The sequence below is a fragment of the Telmatherina bonti genome (genome assembly GCF_933228915.1).
Source record: "Telmatherina bonti genome assembly, chromosome: 5".
In the NCBI taxonomy this organism is placed as follows: Eukaryota; Metazoa; Chordata; class Actinopteri; order Atheriniformes; family Telmatherinidae; genus Telmatherina; species Telmatherina bonti.
In genome coordinates this window covers 13,689,763-13,717,468 of record NC_136623.1, presented here as the reverse complement: position 1 = coordinate 13,717,468, position 27,706 = coordinate 13,689,763, and the positions used below count along the sequence as shown (strand labels likewise).

At 36.9% G+C, this 27,706-nt stretch overlaps 2 protein-coding genes across 2 annotated transcripts in view; one reads left to right on the top strand and one right to left on the bottom strand.

The window, feature by feature from the left end:
• The window catches only part of nagpa (N-acetylglucosamine-1-phosphodiester alpha-N-acetylglucosaminidase), a 29,397-nt gene extending 9,199 nt beyond the window's left edge, over positions 1–20,198 (bottom strand). Inside the window, exons 1-4 of the mRNA XM_079240201.1 lie at positions 20,071–20,198; positions 12,244–12,449; positions 11,702–11,969; positions 9,329–9,468 (exon numbers count right to left, since the gene is read on the bottom strand). Coding sequence (XP_079096327.1) covers positions 9,329–9,468; positions 11,702–11,969; positions 12,244–12,449; positions 20,071–20,153 — 697 coding nt within the window. The 5' untranslated portion in view covers positions 20,154–20,198. The remainder of the gene's footprint in view (positions 1–9,328; positions 9,469–11,701; positions 11,970–12,243; positions 12,450–20,070) is intronic.
• A 1,280-nt stretch (positions 20,199–21,478) lies between these two features.
• Positions 21,479–25,105, top strand: LOC306756285 (H-2 class I histocompatibility antigen, Q10 alpha chain-like; the record flags this gene model as incomplete). Its single annotated transcript, XM_079241011.1, has 4 exons — positions 21,479–21,485; positions 21,753–21,815; positions 23,749–24,024; positions 24,795–25,105. The coding sequence occupies 4 exons, from the start codon at positions 21,479–21,481 to the stop codon at positions 25,103–25,105; spliced, it is 657 nt and encodes a 218-aa protein (XP_079097137.1).
• Positions 25,106–27,706: the final 2,601 nt, after the last annotated feature.

Below are 27,706 nucleotides of genomic sequence, written 5' to 3'. Positions count from 1 at the left end.
GGAAGAAACAGAATGTTTTCAAATACATAAAACGGAAAATAATACAGTCGAAGCAAGTTTATTTGTACGGCACATTTTATGTATAGGACCATTCAAAGTGCTTCACATTCAGTTTAGCTTTATTTGTACAGCGCCACTTCACATCAATTTTTCACAGGGCAATTTACAGACACATCATTTCAAGCCAGTTCATATACAGCCTATAATAGAAATCAACTGATTGCATCGAATGATGACTTTGATCCATTCCCCTATCCTGAGCATGCACAAGGTGGCAGTGGGAAGGAAAAAACTTTCTTTTAACAGGAAAAAAACTTCCGGCAGAACCCGGCTCAGGGAGGGCAGCCATCTGCCTCGACTGGTTTAAAACATTATAAGCATTACAGAAGGTGTAAAGAAGCATAAAGGGAGGACTTCCGGGATGAGGCGGAAGCGAGCACAAGCGTGAGGTTTTACCTCTCAGACGGTCCGACACTCCCTGACTAAAGAAAACATTTTAAAACGTGAAATATTGGTTAAAATAGTATGTCAGGGAGTAAGCAAAGAAAGACAAGGGCAATTCAGCAAGAAACTGCGAAAAACAAAGAGCCATCGCCCTCCGAGACCAGTGCGGCTAACAAGCTAGCTATGGAAGCTAGCATGGAAGCTATCCAAGCTAACATCATCGCGGAGTTAAGAAAGGTTCAAGATGACGCCAAAAAGGAGCTGACTGACAACATCGAGGCTTTGAAAACTGAAGTGACTGGCTTTAGAGGAGAAATGGGGAAACGCATGGATGATATTGCAGAAGACCTGAAAGGGGTTACGCAAAGAGTGGAGGAGACGGAGCAGAGAGTGGCCGACATAGAGGAGTTTAATGCCGATGCGAAAGAAGCCTTGGAACATGCTCTGCAAATGCAAGTAGATCTTCAAACGCGTATATCAGATCTAGAGGCACGGTCACGTAGGAACAACATACAAATACATGGGATTGTTGAGGAGGCCGAAGGAACCAACATGCTAACGTTTATGGAGAACTTTTTGAAGTCTGAGCTCAACCTCACAAACATGCCTCTTAACATCCAGCGTTGCCACCGCTCGCTTGGCCCCAAACCCCCGATGAGCGCTAGCCCGAGGTCTATCGTCATGTGTTTCTTGGAGTATACAACTAAGAGTATACGGCATGGGAGAAGAAGGTTATCGAGTTCAGTGGGAAACGTGTGTATTTTGACCACGACTATCCCAGTGATATTCTGCTCAAGCGCAAAGCCTATAATCCTATTCGCAAAACATTGAAAGAGAAGGGGTATCGTTTCCAAACTCTGCATCCAGCCAGGCTTCGTGTGTTCCTCGATGGTACCACTATTGTTTACAACAACCCAGATGATGCTACGGACGATCTGAAGAAGAGAGGAGTGATACAAGCCAGCACCGATGACACCGCGCTCAGCCACAAGCCAAGGAAAGCCGCCTGGGAAAAAGCACGAGGAACTGGATGGAGCAGAGATGACCATACCAAGTACATTCAAGATAAACTGAAAGGATTTAGACGCCTCGAAACTACCGAATGATTAAGACACTTTGGTGAACATTTTCCTATGTTACAACGAGCTCCACTGATGATCACCGCCCATAAAGGTTGAAGATATAAGAGACCGTCACCTGCGGAGCGTTTTCGCCACGTGCTGCTACTATGGACAGGAGTTGGAGAAGAGTAGAAGCACGGAGAGGGGCCCCCCGGTTTCCCAGGGACTCCCCTCCCAACTATGAAGGTGGATTTATACCTCACTTTTGGAAGTCATTTGTGTTATTTGTTCAATTATGTTTTATGTTGTCAGTTCTTGCAGACCCTTTTGTGTTTAACAGAGCATTTAGAGAGGTACATGTGTGTTCTACACCTTTAGATTATGGCTAAACAACATTATAAAGTAATCTCACTTAATGTAAATGGTTTACATAACCCCATTAAAAGAAGCAAAGCTCTGGCTAAAATGAAACGTGATAAATATGACATCATTTTCTGGCAAGAAACACATGTTTCTGATGCAGAGCATGAAAAAATACATAAAATGGGGTTTAAAAACTTGTATTACTCCTCATATACAAAAGGTAATTCTAGGGGTGTTGTGATCTTAATACCAAACAGGATAGACTTTCAATTTTCATCTCAAATCAGTGACAAGGAAGGACGTTATATACTTGTAAAAGGTTTCATAGATCACAAAGAAGTAACTTTGTTAAATCTGTACAGACCACCTGGTAAAGACAATTGTCTAATTAAGAAAATATTTGATCTTATAGCAACAGAAATATCTGGTGTGTTTATCTGTGGAGGTGATTGGAATATCTGTCTGAACACCTCCATAGACTCTTCAAGCAAAATTAAAAAAACCCAAGCAGAAGCAACCTTAACTAAAAAAATGCTTAAAAAACTCGGAATGATGGATGTATGGAGAAATCTGCACCCAACGGATAAAAGTTATACCTTCTTTTCACACTCCCATCACGTACATTCAAGATTAGACTATTTTTTTTATGCTAAAGTCAGAGAGACATAGAATCGTAGATTGTAAAATAGGAGTAAGAGACATATCTGACCATGCATCTGTTTGTTTAACATTACACCTGGATAATGACCGTAAAGAAACATTGTGGAGGTTTAATACTAGCTTTTTGAAATATAGAGAATTTCAAAACTTTGTTGAAGAAGAAATCGGTGACTATATTCACCATAATGATGGAAATAACATTTCTCCGAGCATTTTATGGGACGCCTCAAAGGCTGTTCTCAGAGGAAAATTGATCATGTGGTCTTCTATGAAGAAAAAAGAAAAAGAAAGTCACATTATTAATTTAACTGACAAATTAAAGTCCCTTGAAAAAGAACATATGCAAAGTAATAACAATGATCTACTAACAAGTATTGCAGAAGTAAAGCAAGCATTGAACAAAGCATATGAAGATCAAATAGAAATGAAATCCAAATTTATGAAGCAAAATTACTACGAAAATGGACCTAAAGCCAAGAAACTTCTTGCTTGGAGGATACGAAAACAGCAGGCCGACAGATTCATACACAAAGTGAAAAGTCCTCTTGATAATAACGTATATTATAATTTAAAAGACATACAGAATTCATTTGTAGCATATTACACGCAACTATATACAATACAACCACAATCAGTGGATCAAGCAGCTATAGACCGTTTTCTCTCCTCCCTCGACCTGCCATCAATAGGAACAGAACAAAATAAAAGATTAAATCAACTAATAACAGAAGAAGAAATTGGTAAAACAATTTCTAAATTGAAAACAAATAAAATGGCGGGTGAAGATGGTTACCCTGCAGAGTGGTACAAACACTTCCGACACTTAATTATTCCTCAACTTAAAAACTGTTTTAACCACGTCTTAACAGGAGGAGAAATACCACCGTCATGGAAACGGGCAGTAATTTCAGTCATCCACAAACCAGGTAAAGATAAAACTCTATGTGGCTCCTATAGGCCAATTTCAGTTCTAAATATTGATTACCGTATATTTACAACAATATTAGCTAAAAGACTTGAATCGATCATTCCTGAAGTAACAGACACAGACCAATCGGGTTTTGTCTGTAATAGACAAACTCATGATAATATAAGGCGAGCCCTTCATCTTTTTAACAAAATGAAAAATAAAGAATCAATAGCTGTCAGTCTTGATGCTGAAAAAGCATTTGATTCTGTTGGATGGGATTACTTATATTTAGCTTTGAACAGATTTGGTTTTAATAGCAATATAATTAGATGCATACGATCTTTGTATGATTCTCCATCCGCCAGAATCAAAATCAATGGCGGTCTCTCTGACATAGTACACCTAGAGAGAGGTTGCCGCCAAGGCTGCCCGTTCAGCGCGACGTTCTTTGCCCTCTTTATAGAACCTTTAGCTCAGGCAATCAGAGAACATAAGGACATCTCAGGTATCATTATAGGAGACACAGAACACAAGGCCTGTTTGTATGCTGACGATGTTCTTCTTACATTATCTAACCCCAGTGTAAGTCTGCCCAATCTCCTGTCTTTGCTAAAAGAATTTGGTACATATTCAGGGTACAAGCTAAATTTACAAAAAACCCAGGTTATTTCATTCAATTATAAACCATCTTTAGAAACTCAAAAAATATATAAATTTAATTGGAAAAATAATAAAATTAAATATTTAGGTGTCCAAATTCCAAAAGATTTATCACAATTGTTTGAAGAAAATTATACAATTTTGACTTCAAATATTAAAGCCGATTTACAGTGTTGGTCTCTGCTGCCAATGAATATGTACAATAGAATTGACATAATAAAAATGAATGTATTACCACGAATTCTTTACCTGTTTCAAGCACTCTCAATTTCGGTTTCCTCTAAGCAATTCAATGACTGGGATAGAATGATTTCAGATTTTATTTGGGGAAACGAAAACCAAGAATAAAATTTCAAACATTACAATTACGAAAGGAGGAAGGCGGATTAGCCTTGCCATGTCTAGAAAATTATTACAGAGCAGCACAGCTGCGGATACTTATGTGTTGGTGTGACCCATCATTTGAGGCCAAGTGGAAAGAAATGGACCAATCCTATTTTGACACTCCTCTTCAGTCCATGCTTGGTGACAGACCTCTTCTTAAAAAATATTTAACTTCACAATTATTACCCATTTGGATAGTTGTACCAATAAACACTTGGTTTAAAATACTTAAGGACAGCGACACTGAGAGGAGTGCCAAATTTTTACGATGGCCAGCCTATGATTCTGATTTTTTGCCCTCAAAGATAGATACTGGTTTTACACAGTGGTCACAAAAAGGTATCACAGGATATTGGGCTATCTCAGAAAAAAATGTTCTAAAAAGCTTCTCACAACTTTCAGAGACATACAGTCTGGAAAAGCATGATCTATACAGATATTTTCAGTTACGGCATTATTTTGATAAGAACGTTAAGCTCCCAAAGAAAGAAGAAGTAGGACTTGTTAAGATTTTCCTGAAATCTTGCAAAGGTAAGACTCCAAAGAAGCAAATGTCAAAGCTGTACACTTGTTTACAATCTTTAAAAAAAACATTCAACTATATATATTAAAAAAGCTTGGGAAAAAGAAATTGATGTGATAATTTCTGAAGATGACTGGTTAAATATGTGTAAAGTTGCCATGACTACTTCCTCCTCTAATCTTTGGAGAGAGTTTACATGGAAAAACATTGTACGTTTCTTTATACCACCTTATATTACAAGTAAACAATGTAAAGATCCAGATAAAGCTTATTGTTGGAGAAACTGTGGAAATGCTTGTGCAGGACACTTTCATGTTTTTTGGGACTGTGCCAAGATCGCACCCTACTGGGCAAAAGTTATAAAAGAAATTAAGAACATACTTGGGCTGGACTTGCCATACGACTTTATAATCATATATTTAGGCAATGTACCTCAAAAACTAAAGAAGTCGGACAAGTACTTGTTATCAATACTGTTGGCAGGGGCAAAGAAAGCCATAACACGCAAATGGTTACAAGAAGATGTCCCCTCTACACTAGACTGGATACAAATTGTTTCTGAAATTTATGACATGGAAAGACTGACATTCTCTTTAAGGTTGGCCGCGGAAAAATGTAAAAAATATTGGGAAAAATGGGACAGTTACACGAAAAAAAGGACTTTGTGATGGACTTCTTTGGAAGAAGGGAAGAAAGAAAAAAGAAGAGAAGGAAAAAGAGGAAGAGGGAAAGAAGAAAGAGAAAAGGGGAAAAAAAAAAAGAAGAAAGGGGGAAGGAAGGGAAAGGAAAGAAAGAGAAAGGTATATGTATAAAACCAATTACAATGTTCATGCCTTGCCTGAATGTGTAGATGTACCCTGTATGCTCTGTGTCTTTGTGTTCATTTATTATGTAGTGGTCTGCATTTTTGTTTTGATCTGTTTAAAATTTAAAAATGTCACTTTTAAAAATAAAGTTTAAAAAAAAAAAGAAAAAAAAAAAGAAGCATAAAGGGAAACAACAAAAAGTAGAAATCACTATAAAATCATAAATAAAAATGTTTAAAGCAAGATACAGTCCAGTTACCATGGCAATTTGATGAGAAAAGTAATGATTTAACCTGGATTTAAATGTGTAAGCATTTAGTCAAGGTTTAATTTCCACCGCCAGTTTGTTCCCAGGATAACAACTAAAAGCTGCTTCTCCATGTTCAAAACCACAATCCAATTTCTAATAGCAATATTTTTCCAAATAAATATAGAAGAGACGTTTTAACATTTACACATTGTGTCTTTCCACTTGTTCAACGTTTCATTCTTTGCTGTTTTTTGAAAATGTATTATTTTAATAGTTTCTGCCAGAAATGATCAAACTGCACAGATCAGAATATCAGTAATAAACATTTGTAAGAAATCACTTTGAAGAACTGAACTTGGTCAATAATGTTTACTGAGAACTTTAAATATGACCCAGCTCCAACATGACCAGATAAGAAACTCCGAAAAGTCTTGAGCTTTTCACACAACCCAGATAAACGGTACTAGGATGCAGAGTTCAGAATCAAAACAATCTTTAAAAAACATTAAACTTTCCCATAATTGCATCCCAAGTCAGAAATAACTTGGAGCTAATTTAGAACAGATTGCATCACACAAACAAGTTCTCATGAAAAGGTCAAGATACTAAATTTTTACACCTCGCATGGATTAGATTTAACAGCTGAATCAATAGTAATCAGCTGATCAGCTGCTGCAAACATTACAAAAAAAGCACACTAATGGTCCATCTGTCCTGCTGGGATCAGGTAATTGGAAAGACAAAGCAGGTTGGTCATTAATGGATAATATGGGATAGTCTGCGCCAACTTGATCCTTTCAGTGACGTGAATTTAACTGCACATTTGTCACCTTCAATCTATGTGGGATTACAGATCACCAGACAAGGCTTCTCAGTTCTCGCTAGTTACCTTGTTAAAACATGATGCTGCGTTTGTTACATGATAGTGACTGGAGGTTAAGGTGTGTCCTGTGTAAAACTTTTAAAAGGAATCTATAAATAAATTTAGACATGGATTTTCAGAACAGCTGGTGTGGCTCAGCCACGTAACATAAAGCTATTTATTCTATTTGAAAAGGACAAATTGCATCTTAATGAACACAAGTCACAACAACACACAATGTTAATCTGCACAGAGTTAGCATAGCAATCGCTAACTTGCATTGTGCTGTCGCTTGGCAGGTCAGAGATAAAGCTTAAACTCATATTACAAGTTCCAGACAATGAAGACTAACATGCTTACCAGTGATAAAAAAGTATTGAATTAATGACATGATTTGAAGTGCAAGAGTTACAGTGCATGATTCAAGTGTGTGAGGATGAGGTGTAGTTTTAAAAATACAATATAAAACCACAAAAGATAATATTTTTTTTTACTATTTTGGAATACAAAAACAACCCCCCCCCCCCCCCACAAAAATGGAACACAACACGGGTAGATGTGTACAGCTCACAGTTACATGCATAAAGAGATCGTGCTGCTGAGGGTCAGTCTAGCTGTCAGGCAGGCTTGCTTGCCCATAGGGAATTCACATTATTGAGTTCCTGTTCGGCCATTTTCATTATTATTCCGCCAAACTTTGCCGTGCTACTACTCCTGTGCCGTTCAGGTCACTTCAATCATTCAGATCTTAAACTGTGCAGCTCCTTCAGGACATGTGTGCTACGATTTTTTAAAATTTTTTAAATCTTTGTAGTTTTTGAGATATTTAGCATTTTGTAAAAATAAATTCAGCCTTGTGATTGGATGAAAGTCCTTTCAACCAAATGCGGATTGGACCTCGAAAAATTCAGCACAGTGATTGGTCAACAGGGTTTCAGAGCTCTGCACCGGTTTGCAGTGTCCGGTTCATCAATTTCCCGTCCCCAGTGTCTTTCCTGCAAAATATTTGAATTGCTACTCCTCCGACACCGTTGGTCTCACTTCAACCATTCAAGTATCAAACTCTTCCGCTCATTCAGGAGATATGTTCTACGACTTTTGGTCTTTGTAACATTTAAACTTATTGAGTTTTTCAAGTTTTTGTCAATGGATTGAAATTGGACGAAACGGAATTCAGCTCAGCGATTGGTCCATTTTGTGCACTGGGACACAGGTACACAGACAAGGCACATTTAACATATAGCTCCATTTTCGTTTGTCGGGTGTTGCTTGTGTGATGGTGTGCAGTTCTGCAGGCTGCTCAAAGTGAACTATTGGTCGCAGCTGTGCACTTCAAGGAGCTGTTGGTGAATAAACCACATTGGGAGCTGCAACTAGTGTGCACAGCTATAGAGTACGTCTTTATTACTTGAATTCTCCCTTGGTCTGGCACCTGGTTTTATCTTTTTTCAGGATGTGCATGAGTTTAAACTTTTTTTCTTGCATCCTGATAGGTGACAAGTGTGACGGGACCGATTTCATTCACAACTAATTTCCTTTTTGAAATCTCAAAAGACAGTAAATTATTAGTTATTGACAAAGCTTAAAAGAAATGCAGATATTTTGCTTTGCCAACATAAAAGTTTGAATGAAAAGATGGAAATTCCTTCGTTTCAAGATGGATTTTGCTTTTTATTTTGCCATCCAAAAAAATGCAACATGGAGGTCAAGTGTCAAACCTTATGTATTTACAGCCAAAGCAATTCCAGGAAAAACTCTAAAAAAAAAAATCCTAATGTTGTTCCACACATGTGTTTATGATGGTGGGTGTGGCCTACAAAGTCCAGCACTGTGAACTCAGGCAGGTCCACATACTTTCAGTTGTCCCTGTTAATCAAACATGGCAGTGTTTTGTTTTGGTGGTGTGATGTGTTTACAAAAGACCACAGAAGAGTTTCTGTGTTACGCAAACACTGAAGGGCAGCGACTGAGATACTGTTACAGTTGTTTACTGCAGAACTGGAGCGGTTCCAGTAGCTGTCACCCAGCCTGAGCTGAGGTCAGGTAATGTGAACTTGGACAAGAGAGGATAATATACCAGGACAAGCTTTCTGCGTGCTAATTTTATTTGTTTATTTTATAATACTGAGGAAAATTTGGGAATTATTTTAGGAAAGTTCCTGCCACAACGTGACAAGTTATGCTAACAATTTTTTTTGTCTTCTGCTTATTTTAAAATATGGATCTACATAAGTGTTATCTTCTGAGTTCTTCTTTTTCTTTTTGTGCACTCAATGTAAAAAAAAAAACTCCAAACCGCCAAGACCAAAACCTGCTGGTTAACAAATAAATGAAATAAAATAAAATAAAATAATAAAAAGCCTTTAGCTGTTTAATCATTAGTTCTGTGGATGTGGAACATTTACCCGTTTCCTGTGTCTTGTCACATTCAGCCTCCAGACTCTGGTTGATGTAAATCTCCCCATTCCTCAGCAGCCATATGACGCCGCTGACCAACTGGACAAAAGGGTTGGACTGGTCCAGAACATCACTCTGAGACAGATACCTGGATGGATCAGGAAACATACTGTGACTTCCCTTGAACAGCTGGTGCCAGAGTATATCTGATCGTATGTTGTAGTAGCTGCTGCTCACTTATGAGGCTGATAAATAAAAACACTGACATGTCATAAGAAGTTAAAAAGCAGCCAGTTTTCCTCATGTTGAACAGCTTTTAGAGCTTATTTATCTCTGTCGGCTAAATCCACTGAGTTTCACGTGATACGTATAAAAAGAAACAGCTGCTGCTGACTTAGTTTCTTCCAGAACCAAAAGGCATAAACACAACTATTACGTCACACCACAAGTTGCCATTTTAGGGCTCATGCAACATTTACTGTTTCAGATTGGAGGCAGGTTTGTTATTAGCCTTCAGGGAAACAGAAGAGCCAAGCAAAACAATGGGCGATCCACCTCAGTGTGTGAACCAGTACACAACCGCAGCATGTGTTGCATCATGTAGGAATTCCTGGGATTGTTGACTCAGTAATCAAACAAAAAAGTTAAATATACTTTTCTTGTGGTTTATGTAAGTGTGTGACCATCTTGCTTATGTGGGTCAGTGCTGACTAGACAGAGGCATTTTAACCCAAGTTACATCCAAATGCAGACTACTTAACAGGGATTTTTACTCTAAGTCTTTGGTGAAAGTGCAGTGGGTATTTCTACTAACAAAATTGTCACTTATAGAAAAAAAACAACCAAATCCACTGCAATCACTGACCTTGTTGAGCTAATATTACCATTACAAACAAGTGGTGTGACAAGTCATGAAGACATGAACTTTTTACCCAAGGATTGTTTTTCAGATGTTCATCAAACTGAACCAGAGGTTCGGTATGCGAACAGGAAGCGCCACAGTCGCGACCGTGGTTAACGTCACATATTATCGACAAAGAAACCAGCAGCTGAGGCAAATATGAGAACACAAGTTATTTTAGATATGCAAGGTCAGGTGCAGAGAAGCAAGTGGATCGTGTTTGTTGAAAGTATAGTTTCTGACTCCTAACAGACATACATAAACACCGATGTCACATGTCACAAAGCTCAAGACCTGATCAAAACAAAAGTTATATGGAGACTAAAAAGCTGTGGCAGCTTGTTGGATCTGATGTGTGAAAACTCTTCTTAAAGATGAGTTTTAAGATTAAAATGTCAAGTATGACAGTGGTGACAGTATAGAGCTGCATCTCAATATTTTAATTGGAACAGATTCCATAATTCATACTGAAATAATTGATAAAATCCACAAAAACTGTGCGCAGCTGTTTAGCAATGAAAAACTTGCAGGTGATTTAGCTGAATTATTGATTAAATCTGTCATCTAATCCCCAATCTAAGAGTAAACAGTTTCTGGCTTGTTTACGCCAAAATCCACAAAGACAAATGCTGTAAATGTTTATATAGAAAGTTTTCCTACGTCAGATAAACACTGATTGGCTAATAGATCACTAAAAGATACAAATTTGGAATTTAATTCCTTTTTTGACTTTGTAAAGCATCAAGTATCAAGTATAAATACAGATTTCAGCTTGGACATAAGAGAGAAGGACGAGTGGATCAAACTGCCGGTCTGTTGGGGGTCAAGTTTTATAATGTCTACATTTTTTTCCATTCATAGCTCCGTTTATAAGGAACGTAAAGAAAGAAAAACATGTCTGATCAATCCAGTAAGTAAAAGTACAGAAACATACTTGGAAAAGCAAGTTGACACAAACGAGGCTACTTCACATCAGATTTTTTTTTTTTTTTTTTAAAACCGAAATCCAAATTTAGAGTGGCTGTTTACCGTTTACATTATTTCAATGCAACCCTCTTCACACTTGAAATGTGAATTGTACTTGACCCTGAAGTGACACACATGTGAAAAGGAAAACACAATGTAAACTGTGTTTATGGAAGTAAATATTAATGCTAGACGCTTAGGTGTGCTTGTATCAGTTTGTAGTTTTTCTGCAGTCACATGAAAAAAAATTATAATTCAACATCATTTAGTCTGTTTTCTTTTTGTTAAATAGAACCATGTCCCACTAGCAAATAGTAACATATGGACATAAAATCAGAAGTAAGCTGCATTGTCAACATAGCCTTTGTAAATTTGCTAAATTTAGCAAAAAGAATAAAACCAGTATTATTTTATCTCAAGTGCTGTTTGATACACATTTAACAAAACAATAAAGAAACAAACAAAAAATAAAATAAACCGAGTTGCTCAGTTTCCCATTTTCAGGACTTCTTACCCGAACACCAGACTGCCGTCCCTCCTGATCCCAAACTGAGCGTTCTGCACTCCGCCGCTGTCCTGCACCAGTCTGCCGTTGCTCACCACGTTTCCCAGACACATGCGAGACTTTGTGTGGAAGAAACCAGCGTTTTGGGCGTACAGACAACCTGCAGCGTTTGCCGTCTCCTCCACAGAGACTGTGTGATTTAAGTGACAGCCACTTGGCCCACCCGGCTCCAACACAGACACGGTCCTCAGTGGGTCATGGACAACAGTCAAATGACCTGCAGCAGAACACAGCAACATATGTCACTTGTGGGAACTAGAAGAAGCTCTGCACTCCCAAAACTCTTAAGGACTGAACAAACTTTAATGACACTGAAGTGAATTTATGGAGCAGATCTGTGTGAGTTAATGAAAAAAAGAAAAAAGGATCAATACAAAATCAAACAAGTATCAGGTCTCGGTTCAACACGGGGGATCAGATCAGTTCAAACTCTCTGCATTTGATCAATAAAATGATTTTCTATACCTTTAACTTGTGATATCATCACCCACCATAAACCCAGCTGGAGCTTTCGCGCACGTCTGTCACAAACACCTTGGACTCAGCCACTGGCTCCCCATTGTGGGAACCGGAGGGCCAGCTTTCATGGGTGGTGTTGCCGTACTTGATGGACTGACAATCTCTGACATGGCGGTGAGAGCGGGTGGGTCCATGTCCTTGGGCATAAGGCAGGAGGACGTCATTGTCCATAGACGCTCTATAAAAATACAGGATTTTGATCAAAATAATTGCGATACACAAATATGAACATTAAATAGCTGCCGTTTAACAGCAAAATGTGAATAATCCATATAATCCAAACTGAATGATCGGTTATTTGCATTCCTTACTAACACAGAAATTTGTCCTATAAAGTCAGCTAATAAACCCTCTACATAAAGATCTACATATGAGCTCACTATACACACACACACACGAGTTTATTTGATCCTTAAAGGGTTGATTTAAAAAAAAAAAAAAAGGTAAAAGGTCTCAAACAGCTTAAAAATAAATGTAAAGAACTTGAAATAAATTCTAGGGCAAGCTAGGAACCAGTGCAAGGAGGCTAAAGGAGGAGTAAAATGCTCAAAAGCAATCAAACACAAGGGAGCAGTCATGAAAATAGGGTTCATCCTTGGGATGCTGCTAAACATAAAACCTAAGCCAGTAATCAAAGTTTCTTGTTTTGTAACTAACTTAATCAGTAGTTGAATCCCTACATAATAAACAAACTGATTGATTGCATTAAGATGAATGTCTGAGATTTTTGTGTCTTATTAAGAAATAGGATGATCCGAAAATTGGATTTATACAAATCACTTAGTCTTAGTGAGGACTCGAGCAGCAGCGACTAACTGCGGCTGTGTGATGGACTTTTTGGGAGACCTGTAAGGACAGCATTACAGAAGTCTGGTATTTGGTAAATGCATGAACAAGTTTTTTTCTAAATCCTGCAGACACCAGTCATTTAATCCTTGATATGTTCTTTAAAGTGATAACAAGTTGACTTAATGACTGTTCTAATGTGACTGTTGAATTTCAGGTCTGAATGCATGTCTACTCCCAGATTTCTGACTTGAAAAAATAAAATAAAATGAATACAATTCACAATTAAATGTAAAAAAAAAAAAAAACAGAAAAGAAAAAAAGGACCAAAAGCCCCCCCCAGGCGAAATAGACAAATAAATAGGAAACAAAGTATTTCATATTAACTGACTATTTTATGATTTTCAATTAAGTTATTATTGAACCAGAAAACAGATTAAATCAGTTCTTCCTTTTCACATTTCCACCAACTCCTGAAAATTTAATCAAAATCCGTGCATATTTTAGTGATCTTGCACAAAAACAGACAGATAAATGCTGGTAAAAACAACCTCCTAAGCGGAGGTATTAAATAATGGCCGTAAATTTATTGGGTCCAAATTTGCATTTTATCCTGTTCCCTTTTTTTCTTACTAGATGTTCTCCATCATAGACAAAATATTTTATTTATTTTAGCAATACATTTATTGTATTTAAATTTTGCTGTTTTATCCTGTACCCTTTTATGCTTAGAATATACAGACATGGGGCAAAGAATATTTATTACTTTTTATTTTTCTCCAACTTGAATGAACTACGCAATCATATTTGATTTTCAAAGAGTATGCAAAATTGAATGTCATATTGCAATGCTATGCTATAGGGCTGTGACAATATGCTTTTGTCCCATTTCAATTTTTTTTTTATTTTTTGGGCGCCGATTGGATTTAAATTGCGATTTTCACGATTCTTCGATACTGCTTTTTTGTAGACTAAAAACAACAACAAAAAAAAAAATGTTTTCTTCATTTTGATTAGGAAAAAACCACACAGTAGCCAGACAATCATTCTACTGCTAAAATGCCCAACAAGACAAGTAAAAGAAAATTTTAAAAAATGACCAATTTTATGATGGATTAATTGTATTTATTTGAATAAAAAAAAGAAAATGATTTTTAAACAAAAAAGAAATTTTAAAATAAAAAAAAAAAATCCTGACATTCTATTTTTTCCAATTCCCATCCCACTATCATGTAAAGATTTCTCACCACAGATATCAATATTGATACTATGAAATAAAGCAGCCTACATGCCTTAGAAAAGACACTGAACAATGACTTTCCAATATATTGGTCCAACAATTCTATTTGTTGAATAAGTTGTTTACCACACACACATGAGATAACATATTGTTTTAAACACCAAAATATGTACATTAGCAACATTTTATAAAGTGATAAGTCATGGTCTAAAAACTAAGTTTGTAAAAGCACACGAAAAACATTTAACAAAGTCATACAGACTGTGTCATGGTCAGAAAAAGAACAGTCTTCAGCACATATCTGGAGATCCTGATTGCTGTTGACATATGAATGACCCAAAAATGTGCCAGAGTCAGCTGTGGGCCCTGTCACTTTTTGGTAGAAGCTATATTCCAATCCAATCCAATCCAGTTTATTTATAAAGCACCGTTAAAAACAACAAAGTTGACCAAAGTGCTGTACAGAAGAAACAATAAAACATACATATTTACATCATAATTGGAGCATCAGCACATTGTTAATAGTAAAACAACCCTTTAAATTAGTAAAACGCCAAAGAGAAAAAATGAGTCTTCAGACAAGACTTAAAAACAAGAAGCGATTCAGCCTGTCTAATGTACAGGGGCAGCTTATTCCACAACTTGGGACCAATAACAGAAAAAGCTCGGTCACCTCTCAGTTTACGCTTCGTCTTAGGAACCACAAGCAGAAGTTGATCTGTGGACCTCAGAGAGCGTGTAGGGGAATACCTCACCAGCAGGTCTGACAGGTAGCGAGGGGCCAGACCGTTCAGGCATTTAAAAACAAATAAAAGAATCTTAAAATCAATTCTGTAACGGACAGGGAGCCAGTGAAGGGAAGACAAAATTGGTAAAACATGGTCAGACTTTCGAGATCCAGTTAAAAGACGCGCTGCAGCGTTCTGCACCAGCTGCAGCCGTGCGAGAGAGGACTGACTGATCCCACAGTACAGGGCGTTACAATAATCAAGCCGTGTGGTTACAAAAGCATGGATCAAAATTTCAAAATCATGTCGTGAGAGTGAGGACCTTATTTTTGCAAGCTGTCTCAGGTGGAAAAAACTTGCTTTCACCACAGCACTAATTTGTTTGTCCAATTTAAGTTCCTGATCCATTTTCACACCAAGATTGCAGACAGTAGGCTTAACAAACTGTGACAAGGATCCAAGGTTAACTGAGACAGCATCACCAACACTGCTAGGTCCAAGAAGAAGAACCTCTGTTTTTTTATCATTAAAATGCAAAAAATTTGTTGACATCCAAATTTTAATTTCATCAGTGCACTTTAAGAGTTCAGTGGCACTGAAGCTTTCTTGACGTTTGAGGGGAATGTAAATTTGGCTATCATCAGCATAAAGATGAAAAGACACACCAAGCCTTCGGAGAATAGACCCCAGCGGCAACAGATACAATGAAAAAAGGAGCGGACCAAGGATTGATCCTTGTGGCACGCCACAATTCAAGGGGGCCGAGGTTGAAGCAAAGTCACCCAATCTCACACAAAAACTCCTATCTGCTAAGTAGGAACGGAACCACTCCAAGGCAGCCCCGTGAATGCCCACTGTGTTCTCGAGTCGGCACAGTAGGATTTCATGATCCACTGTGTCGAACGCAGCGGTCAGATCTAACAAAACCAGTGCAACAGTATGACCAGAGTCAGTATACATCAAAATGTCATTAAAGACTTTAAGTAGAGCAGACTCTGTGCTGTGCAAATTTTTAAAACCAGACTGAAAAACTTCAGGGATCTCATGTGCATCCAGAAATGCCTTCAATTGACAAAATACAATTTTCTCTAGTATTTTGGACAGGAATGGAAGCTTAGAAATTGGACGAAAGTTTGAAGGATCATTGTTATCAAGGCCAGACTTTTTTATTAATGGCTGAACAACAGCGTGCTTAAAGCATTTTGGCACCACTCCTTTTACCAAGCTTCCATTCACAAGATGTACAACAAAGGATGCTATGGTTGGAAACACCTCTTTAAAGCGGCGCGGAGGAATGGAATGGAATGGAATATTGCTACTTGATTCCCTCGATTTGGTGATCTGGGTATTCTCTGAGGTCAACGTTGAATTCTCCCACGATGACAGAAGGCGCTCTGCCTGGTAGCGATTTCAAAAGCATTTCCAGCTTGTTGATGAAGGCAGTCATTGTCATGGATGGAGGTCTGTAGATCATGATGTTTGTTGAAAGTGTCTTCACACCCATTGCAACATACTCTATGCCAGAAATATCTAGTGTTCGTTTCTCAGGCAACACATCTTTTTTGGCAATAGTCATGACATCACCTCCACGTCCAGCCGGCCCATCTTGTCTGAAGATTTTAGAGTCTCGGAGGATTGGGACCAGCTGTTGCTGCTGTTTTAGGAAGGTTTCAACAAAGCAGAAGACATCAATGCCATGCAAAGTATTATTGGTTTTCAAGTCCTCTTCATGTTCCGAATGTTCAGCAATCTAATCTTTAGATTGCTGAAGATTAGGCACCAGACCAGTTGATACAGTTGCTGCTTGCTGTGGAAGACGGTACGTTTCTTTCACAACTGTTGGATTAACCCTGATGGAGGTAGCATCAAAACCCAACAGGTACAGTCCATTCAAGTTTCTTACACTGCTCAGGGCAACTTAGGCCTAGCCTGGCACGAAAGAACCCTTGCCTTCCATGGAGACAACAATCTGGTCCATTGTCTTGCCCTGAACCTTGTAGATGGTTCATCCCCAAGTCATCAACCCATGACTGGGTGGGAATTTTTCCAAGTTGTAGCGACTCATGGCATGTTTTGCAGATCCATGATTTGTTGTGTGTCACTTGACTGGCTGATTGTATGATCTGGTCAGTAGCTTGGTTTGAAGGATACCTGTTGGCCTTCATCTCTACAACGGATGATCGATATTCCAGTCGGTGGCAGGAACAGCAGACATATGATGGCTCTTCTGCTTTCTTGGACATAAATACTGCAGCATTTTCAACAGATACTTCTTTGTTTTGTGCTCTATACCTCCGCATCCTGTTTTTCATAGCAGTCCGCCGCTCTGCAGCAACAGCTGGTCTTTCTTCCTGTAATCTCTGCTGCTTTGCTGCTCTGTCAGAAGCTCGACGAGCATCAGCTGCCGCTGCTGATTCTTCCTTTCTGTGTTTTCGCCTTGCTTCTCGGTCGTAAGCACGGCGGGTACTGGCTGCCGCTGCTGACTGATTCTCCCTAGCCTTCCTCATACGCTTTTTATTTTCTTTCCTTCTCTGGTCAACACTTTTGGATTTGAGGCGAGGCATGACTGCAACATTTAAATAAATAAAAAAAAATCATTAGTAATATTTTATATACATAGTAGATGATACAAAAAATGTAAAGAACTCATGCTGTAACATAGTAATAACTTTCAAAGAAACAAACAACTCTGATGTCTAGTAGTGATGATGCGAAAGATATAAAAAAAAACAAACTCAACACTTCATCTCCTGTTCTAATTTCTTTAAACTGAATAAATATAAAGAACACATTGGTGAAATCTAATGTGTGGCAGTAGCAATGCGGGGGGAAAAAAGTGAAAAACACTAGTACCCCTGAGGTCATATCTTAATAACTAATAATTTCTAAATAAATCTAAAACAAAAACTCAACACAAGAACTTATATGGTCATATCTTAAAAACTAATAATTTCTAAATAAACATAAAAAGTCAACACAGATCACCTGTGGTTACAGCTGGGGTAGGTAATTCTGAGTGAAGTGGTTCCTTGTCCTGATAGTACTCTGTACATTTTGCAATCATGAACAATAAAATATATATATATATAGTTAGATCCCTCAATTTACTGTTAATCTTTAAAAACTCTGAATCAAAATTTTCTGGCTGAATTGAAGTTGTTCATTTCTTATATTTCATAAGCTTCTTCTCCCGGCTCCCCTCCTCACCCTCCTGCAGCACGTACCTGATAGCCACACTCTGCATATAAATAGCGGTTAGGATGTAAACACAAAGAAGAAGAAGAAACTCAAAAAGGCATGCATAGCTGAGAAAATGCAGGAAGGATTTCCCGGGTTTCTCCTCCTGCTAAACAGCCGAGAAAGAGAAAATTGTTGGTGGAAAAAGCTGCGAACTAGAAAAAAACTCGGAGAGCACAAATGTCTGCAAACGCCTTTTAAAACATTCCTGGATCCAAAAGGTGATCCGGATCACCATCAAAATTTAACCAATTCTTCCTTTTAAAATTTCTAACAACTCTTGAAAAGTTAATTAAAATCCGTCCATAACTTTTTGAGTTATCTTGAACACTAACAGATAAACGCCGGTATGTATGTATGTATATATATATATATAAATAACATAACCTCCTTAGTGGAGATAAGAAAAAAGCCTTGGACCACGCAAGAAGCTAAACCAGAGGTGGAGGAGCCCAGACAGGGTGCCACTTTTAAATCTTGCTAGCTCCCCAACATTACCTACCCCAGCTTTAATACATGTAATAACTAACAATTTCTAAATAAACATATATATAAAACAAAAAACACAACACTAGAACACCTGTGGCCATACCTTGATAACTCATTTCTTAGTAAACAAAAAGAACTCACCAGCAAGCAGGCGATGAAACGCAACAGTGTCAACACTGCGAAATATCTCAGGGACCACACAACAAATCCTAATGGGAAAAACTGCGATCACAAGCACACTTTTTGAGTGATCTATCGTGAGTTTGAGATAATTCTAGTCTTTTGAGAAGGTTTTCAAGCCAGCTGTTAAGTGTGGTCTTTTTTTCTGGGAAGTTTGTATCCATGTGTGAATCCCACCACGCTATGTTCATGATTTAAACAGAGGATTTAAACAGTGACGACTTCCTGTCGGTCTCTCGACCAATAAGATGGTCAGATTTCTTCTTCTTCTATTTTTATGACGGTTACATCCAATCCTGGTCAAGCCAATCCCAGCCAAAGATCATCGTGAGTTGAAATAGTTATCTTCCACTTTGGAAAACAAAGTATTAAAAGTGAAGAAAAAAAGTAATACAAAAGCAGAATCCCCACCTAAATCAAATACGTTCTTCTTTTTGCCTTTCCAACTACTCCTGAAAATCTTATGAAAATCCGCCTATACCTTTCTTAAAACACAAACAAACGAATAGACAGACAAACAAATAGATAAACGCCGGCAAAACAGAACCTCCTTGGCGGCGGTAGTTCCTACACTTATAATTGAAAGCGAACTCAACATTTGGTTTTATAGCGCTTTCTTGTGGCCATAAAGTGTAACTGCAGCTACACTTCAGCAGGAACTGTCTGCTTTCTTGCGTCATGAAAGTAAAGCATATCCCATCTTGTGACTAAAAGTTTTTTTTTTTTTACAAATGTATTAGCTACATCGCCAGAGTCACCAAGTACTCACACTTATCTTCTACAAGTTTTATTTAAAGGTGGTCACATGAGTAGACCAAAATCTTAATGGAGCTTGAGGCCAATAGGTCAAATTTGGGTACTTTAAATTCAAATACTGATAAGAGTCCAAATACTCAACACTGTTGCTCAAAAGCACGCAAGTGAAGTTAACTTTAATCTTTGTAAGTAATTTGGACACATATATTGTACTAACGTGGATCGTCTTAACTTTATTAAAAACAAATATTCGTGGCAAGCAAACTTGAAATTGAATTGGAAGTATAAAAAAAGAAAATATTTTCTGTTGGTCTGTTGACTGTGCTAATAGAAGCTAGCATGCTAAAACTAGCCTTTAGCTGAAAGAGGAACCAACAACTTACCGAGAGATTTTGGTGTCGGAAGGCCGGACGCAGAGCCACAACACCGGGAACAGACACCACCATTTCAGAGACTGTGCTGCCATATGAGACGCAGAACTATCCTGTCAAACTTCCCTCTCCTCCTTCCGTTGAACCCCACATCATTCAGGAAATATAACAGAGGGAAAAACACACACACGCACACAAAAATAAAACCAAACAACTTCCGGTTATATTAGAAAATAAAAGTCCCACCTATAGAGCCTATAAAAACGTTTAAAAAAAAAAAAAAAAAAAAAAAAAAAAAAATATATATATATATATATATATATATATATATATATATATACATATATATATATATATATATATATATATATATATATATATATATATATATATATATATATATATATATATATGTGTATATATATATATACATATATACATATATATATATATATATATATATATATATATATATATATATATATATATATATATATACATATATACATATATACATATATATATATATATATATATATATATATATATATATATATATATATATATATATATATATATATATATATATGTATATATAATTCAAACAATATTTTCAAAATTGCTAATAAACAAATTAGTTTCCTGTTCATAGATTACAGGAGTGGCTTTTTGCGTGTTCTTCTGCTCAAACATTTGATATGCCCTCCATTCATAAATCAATTCATTCATCATTAAGATGATGTGTTCAGTGAGAGGCTTCTTCAGGACCGATGTAAGACTGAAAGATACAAAAGATAATTCATGCCAGCAGCCAGCAGCCTTTGGAACAACACCTCCTCAAGTTAATTATACACTAAAGTTTTGAATTTCCCTTTTGGGGATGAATAAAGTATTTTTCATTTCATTTCATTCAGAGATTGCATTCTGCATGGTTGTGACATCGTTTATCCACTCTCCTATGAGCTCAACTCCTGAGATGTTTTCTCTTTTTTTGGAAAACATCCAAACCCAAGAAGTGATTGTTTGCTGAAAACCCCTTGTAGATGACTGATGAGCAGCTTCTGAAATACTCAAACTAGCAACAACCTTGTCATGTTCAAAGTGACTTTAATCTTGTGTTTTTTTCTCCTGTCTGGTGCATTTGTCTTAACCATGTCTACATGCCTAAATCCATTTAGTTGTTACCATGGATATATCCAAACACACCCACACGCACACCCACACACTACCACTCTCTCGCCTATAATTTTGCTTTCGCTTTCACTTATAACCACATCCAGTAAATGGTTCACCTAAAAGCCCATTTGTTAGGATGGAGCTGTAGCAGAATTTAACTGTGCTTCTGTATAATTTTAGGACACAACTTTGACACAACATGATGAGCATGGTGTTTGTGGTTTTGCTGGGAATACCCAGGACGATGTCTGGTGAGTGAGAAATTTTGTGTAAGACAAAATAAGAAGTGAAAGTAAGCTCAAAACAATCCATGTGCATCTACCAGACAGCATACTGGTCTATCTGAGAGTTTGTGATACTTTGCCACAGGATTCATTTGTAGATTTCTATTTATTATATAGAAAAGAGAAGTTGTAGTAAAAGCACATTCTGTCACAGTAGATCTCCCAAAATAGTCTGCCTGTTGATACAGAAACTTAACTGACTTGTGTTGTTTCTCTGTCTTATGCTCGTTTCAGTGATACACTCTTTGTCCTACATTGTGACCACTGTGTCAGGAATGTATGGATTTCCTGAGTACAGTGAGGTTATAAATGTGGATGGACAAGAGCTGGTATATTATAACTGCAGCCTGAGGAGGATTGTTACTAGAAATGCCTGGATTGAGAAGAATTTTGATCCTGATTTCTGGAAATTAGAGACGGAGAGAAACATCAACAATCACCAGTTAATCAAAGCAGAGCTTGCCATTGTAAAGCAACGCTTTAACCAGACTGATGGTGAGTAAAAAACAAAACACATAAAAATCTCGAGCTCATGTGTTAAACAACATACACTTTAACACTACCTTAATGGGAAACCTGATTTTTTTTTTTACACATTTGTGCATAAAACAATCAACGAATCATAAGCACAAAATGAAGCAAAAGAGATGAAAAAAGAGAAACAAAAACCCTGTTCACATCCTGAGAAGAGGTGGAGGTAGTGGAGGAATACAAGAACCTCAGAGATCAGTGTTATGTATTTAGATGAAAGTTATATTCCTGCTCTAAGTTCTGCATACCGAGTTCAGTGTCATAGGCACTACTTTATGTTGTGCTGACGTGCAACTGTTAAAGCTGTATGGTGTGTGATGTGTCAGCGGAGTGATTTAAAAAACATGGTTGATCTGACTTGTTCAGCAAAGAAGCAGTTGAACTTTATTGTGAGTCATGCTTCTTAAAAAGGGTTATGTAAGTGTATAAACATAACAATCAGCTTGAAAACAGACTGGAACACAGACACATCTACAAGAAAGGATTCTTTAGGATTCAGTGTCTGCACCAAAGTGTCGCATATAATCAGTACGTGCAAAGTTGTGGAAAGTGGAACTGGCTGTGCAGCCATGTGTTTGAGCAGCAGCGTTACAACCAGAGAATCAAGAGACTCAACAAACAAACTGATTAAAATAGATGGTTCTGTATCTGGATCGCTCTGGGGCCGCTGGAGCTGATTGTCCAGGAATAATTCCTGCACAAGCTGCTGAAAGCTTCTGAAAGTGAAGTGAAGAACAACAAAATATTTTCACTGTGAGGCTTCACCAAGTCCAGTTTAAGAGAGAAACGTAGCGGAGATCATTCCTGCTTGCAGCCATCACCCTTTGGAACAAAGTGTTATCTTCTATAGATTAGTGGGTATTTTTGTTTTTAATGTTTAGTTTTTTTTAAAGACCCAGTTACAATGTTGCTGTGTTCCTCTGGGATGAGCAAAGTATTTTTCAATTCATTTCTATTTAATTTATGTAGCATTTTCACAATTAGATATATTAAATCGTAAAATATTCTTTTCAATTTTTAGATTTCAAATTATACATAAATTAAAGGATGGACATAGAGATTTATTTGAAGGAAAGTCAGTTGTTGTCATTTTCCTTGCTTTGTGCAGCAGAACAACATTCTTGTGTGTTGTAAATTCTGACCATAAAAAGGTGCAAAGGTTCCCTGCAAGATACACTCTGCAGACTTATTGGTTTTATGGGGAAAGAGATTGGAAGAGGACCAAAGTAAAGAAAATCAGAAGCAAGAGCAGCAGACCTAAACAATTTTTAGTTTTAGCGGGTTTAACAAGAACTCCAACAGAGATCCATTATCCAAAAAATGACAGAAATGCTGAAACTGCTTACAAACCAAGGCACAAGCTGTTAAATCAGCTATTCTGTCTCACACTACTTCTGCATTTCTTTTAATCAAATACTTACTGACATGGTATAACGTACCATGTGTTGTTCACTTATTAGCTCATATCTAAAACCAAATGTGTATTTAATATGTTCCATTTGTAAATTGTCATAACAGAGAGAGGTTTTACTTTTCTTTTCAACAGTAAAGCCTCTGCTCGTTTGCATGCTCTTGGTTAAGGCATTAAAATAACATTCGTTCACACACTGGTGAACGTCTGACTTTAACATATCAGCTGAAAGTAAATGACGAACCTGGCTCTTTAATCTGGATATGTAATGCAGCATCTCTCTTTCAGGTTCCCACATTTACCAGTGGATGTATGGCATTGAAATGGACGACGAGACCAGTGAGATTAATGGATATGAATTACACGCCTACGATGGAAAGGACTACTTATATTTTGATCTGAAGATTGAAGAATTTGTTGCTGCAGCATCTCAGGCCGTCGTCACCAAAAACAGCTGGAACAATAAAGCTAAGATTGAATATAGGAAGAACATCTTTACCAATTTTTTTCCAGAGTTGCTGAAGAAGTATGTTAACTATGGGAGGAGCTATCTGATGAGAACAGGTAAAATGTTGTCTAATGGATAAAAATGTTCTGGCTTTAGTTATTATGCACATGAGAAAATAAAGGTTAGACTGTAATACTAATATTCTTCTTAGTTCTTGCCATTTTCTGTTGCTGCTTTTTAAGCAATTATTCCTTTTTATGCTCTAATTATTGGATTTCCTCTGCATTCACATTTAACTTTAACATCAGATTTACACAGAAGTTTGAGTCTTTTATTTATCATTACAATAGGATTAAGGTTTGATTGTTGCTGTTTTCTTTTTACTAATGAAAAGCCACTTGAGTTGTTTCAGAGCCAACGTACGTACAAACAGCATTCAGTAGTCTGATCAGACAGAATGATTCACATCATTTCCCAGCATCAAGCACATATAAACAGTAAAGCTTTCGTCGTGTGAACTTCCAGTAAATCATTTTCTCTGCTTGGCAGCTCTGTTTTATTTTACATTGTGGTCACTGCAAAATACAGATAAATAGGAAATTTAGATTTATGTGAAAGCATTTTACGCCGAATGACTGTTGTTTGGTGCGTCATTAAAAAACAATTGCACATTAGGTTTATGGACTTGAGACGCCTGAAATTCATCACGTCTCTTCATGTCTTTTGCTTTTCTGTACCATCAACCATGTTATTTTTTACTGTGTTAACACATAAACTATTTGTCATTTTTATAATTATTACTGTCAATGAGTGTACTGTTTTGTACATAAAATGTGTTGGACACAAAAAAAGTCACCTTGCCTAATCACTACTTTTTTCTCACTAGAATGTCCCACAGTGTCACTGCTCCAGAAGACTCGTTCCTCTCCAGTCAGCTGCCATGCTACAGGTTTCTACCCTAAAGCAGCTGAACTGTTCTGGAGAAAAAATGGAGAAGAGATTCACGAGAATGTGGAGAAAAGAGAGATCCTTCCCAACAATGATGGCACCTTCCAGATGAGTACTGATCTCAAAGTTTCATCTTCATATGACGAATGGCCCCAGTACGAATGTGTGTTTCAGCTCTCTGGTGTCGAGGAAGACATAATCACCAAACTGGATCCAAAGAACATTAAGACCAATAAAGGTAGAACATAATTCCGAGTTTATTAAACTTTTTATGACTCATCTATACAATTGTCTGGCCAGTTTTCCTGTAGCAGGAAGTAACTTCAGTAAGCAGTCATGAAAAAGATGCGTACTATGTAGGTGTGTGTCAGATGATGTCAGTGTGAGAAAGCAAGAACGATCAGGTGTGTGTTTTTGAAGTCTGATGTTTTTAACTATATATATATATATATATATATATATATATATATATATATATATATATACATATATAAATATATATATATATATATATATATATATATATATATATATATATATATATATATATAATTTGTGTTTATTACGTAAGTACTTTGAGCTGCTTTTGTATGAAAAGTGCTGTATGAATAAAGTTTGATTGGTTGAGCAGGACTCCATCCTCATACACACTTGTAATTTTCCAGTAAATGTGTAGTTTCATAAATGTGATGAAATGAGTTGGATAATTGGCTGATCATGTCTTTTCCAGGTTCCTCCGGGTTCTTCTTCACTGCCGTTATTTGTCTTGTTGTGGGACTGATCTCCATAGCTTGTATCATTACTGGCGTTATCTGCTGGAGAAAGAAAAAAGGGGGCTTTCGATCTGTAGCTTCTGATAGTTCATCTTCATCTGCTGAAGAACCAAATGGTCAGAAGGTCGGTGCATCGCAATCTTATGGTTCACTAAATCTTTGGTTTTGTTTCAAGTGAAATCATATTTATAAATGTTGCTGCCATCTAATATTTGAGAGCTAAGAAATTAGTTTTGTAAGTAAGACCTCAGAAACTGTGCTGAATGATACCAGGTTCAGTTTTTGTTTTACTTTTCTCTACAGACGAGCAGTGAAGAGCAAGAGACGAGGAGGAAGATAAATGTTGAATGTAGCAACTAAAAAGCCTCTGTGGTTCACAATAGACTAAATACAATATGTTTGCATATTCATATTTTTAGACTTTTATAGTGTCATTCTTGCTCATATTCAAAACAAACAAAAAAAATACAAGTTAACTATGAGAAAATGCAGGTGGATCACATTATTCTTCTTTCGATAGATGACAGTTTGTTAAAACAAGGGGACAGATTCAGCTTGTTATTGGAAAATGAATCAAAAGAAGAAAATACATTTGAGAAAGGCTCTCAGCTATGAGGAGTCAGACCGCACCAGGCCCTGAAACAATACAAAATACTAGACTGTGTGATTAACAAATATTCTGATAAAACTGACATTGTTCTTCATGAAAACACAAGAACAAAACACATCACAAGATGTTTACAAATCACAAGCTACAAAGAAACGTAAGAGGACACCAATTTAAAGTAATAAGCTGCAACCTGTTTGTTTACTGTTGTTTACAGAATCATCCAGCTAAGTGGATGTCCGAGTAAGGAAGACCCTGCCTTGTTTTATAGGAAGTTAGTTAAATGTAATTTATTTATGGGAATGTAATTGTTATGTGAACTTTTCTCCGAATGGACATGAGGGCATAAAATAATTAAAATGACACTAATGTTGGCTCAACAAAATTTCACATAAGATACCAGTGGATCTCATGTTATTGCATAAAAGCTAAAGTGTTGCTGTATGTAAAAAGTTTTCTGTTTTAAACTATTGTTTTTTTCTTGTTATTTGTTAAAATGCATTTTTTTTTTTTTTTTACTGTTGTTGTTTTTTGTGTGTCTGGTTTCCATTAAAAAATAATGTCATGATGTACAGAGAGAGAGAGAGAGAGAGAGAGAGAGAGAGAGAGAGAGAGAGAGAGAGAGAGAGAGACGCAAGGACGATTGAGGATGCTGACCATGGTGAGTCTTCCAAAACTGAACTACGTTTTGTACAGAGTATTTTTTTTTTTTATTGGAAGATGAAATGCTTATGACGAATGAGTTTTCTTTCTTTCTTTCTTTCAATTTCATAGCCCCAAATCATTGTTCGAATTTTTTTTTATATCAAAGCATATTTCCATAAAAGTAGAGAAACCGTGTAACTTCTGACTTTTATTTTGGCAGCAGTCTAATCATATTTCCGGTGTTGTGATCGTCACACTTGACTAAATATTTGCGCTTCCCTTTAAGTTTATGTTTACATTTGGAGCTTTATATTACCTTATCTTATTATTTCTTGTTATACTATGTAAATATATAATTAACAACTATTAAATGGCATACTTATACGCCTTTCCGTGACATTAAAACACATGACATGTTAACTTGTGCCGAAAGGGGGAATGTTTTAGGGTAACACCAGCAAGAGAATGATGATGCGTTCGATAACAGTTCGGAACTCGGAAATTCAGATGTTAACCAAGATCAAACCAAAGAAAGCTACACAAAAATTAATATTGGGTTCATTTGGACAGCATTTGCTCGCATTCTTGAGTTAACGAGTAAAAAGAGCTGTGATGTCAATATGAAACACAATGTTCTTGTTAAATAATGTTTTTCTCAATTTTCTTCTATTTATTTTCTAGTTATGCTTCACGCAACTTAAGGTATGCGTGTTGATGATTGTTTTTATAAAAAGCAAACCCACCTGTGGTCATTTTTCTTCTTACTTTGCCCACACAACATGTAGAGTTCGAGAACTGACGCTATTGTGAGGCTTCGTTTCCTGT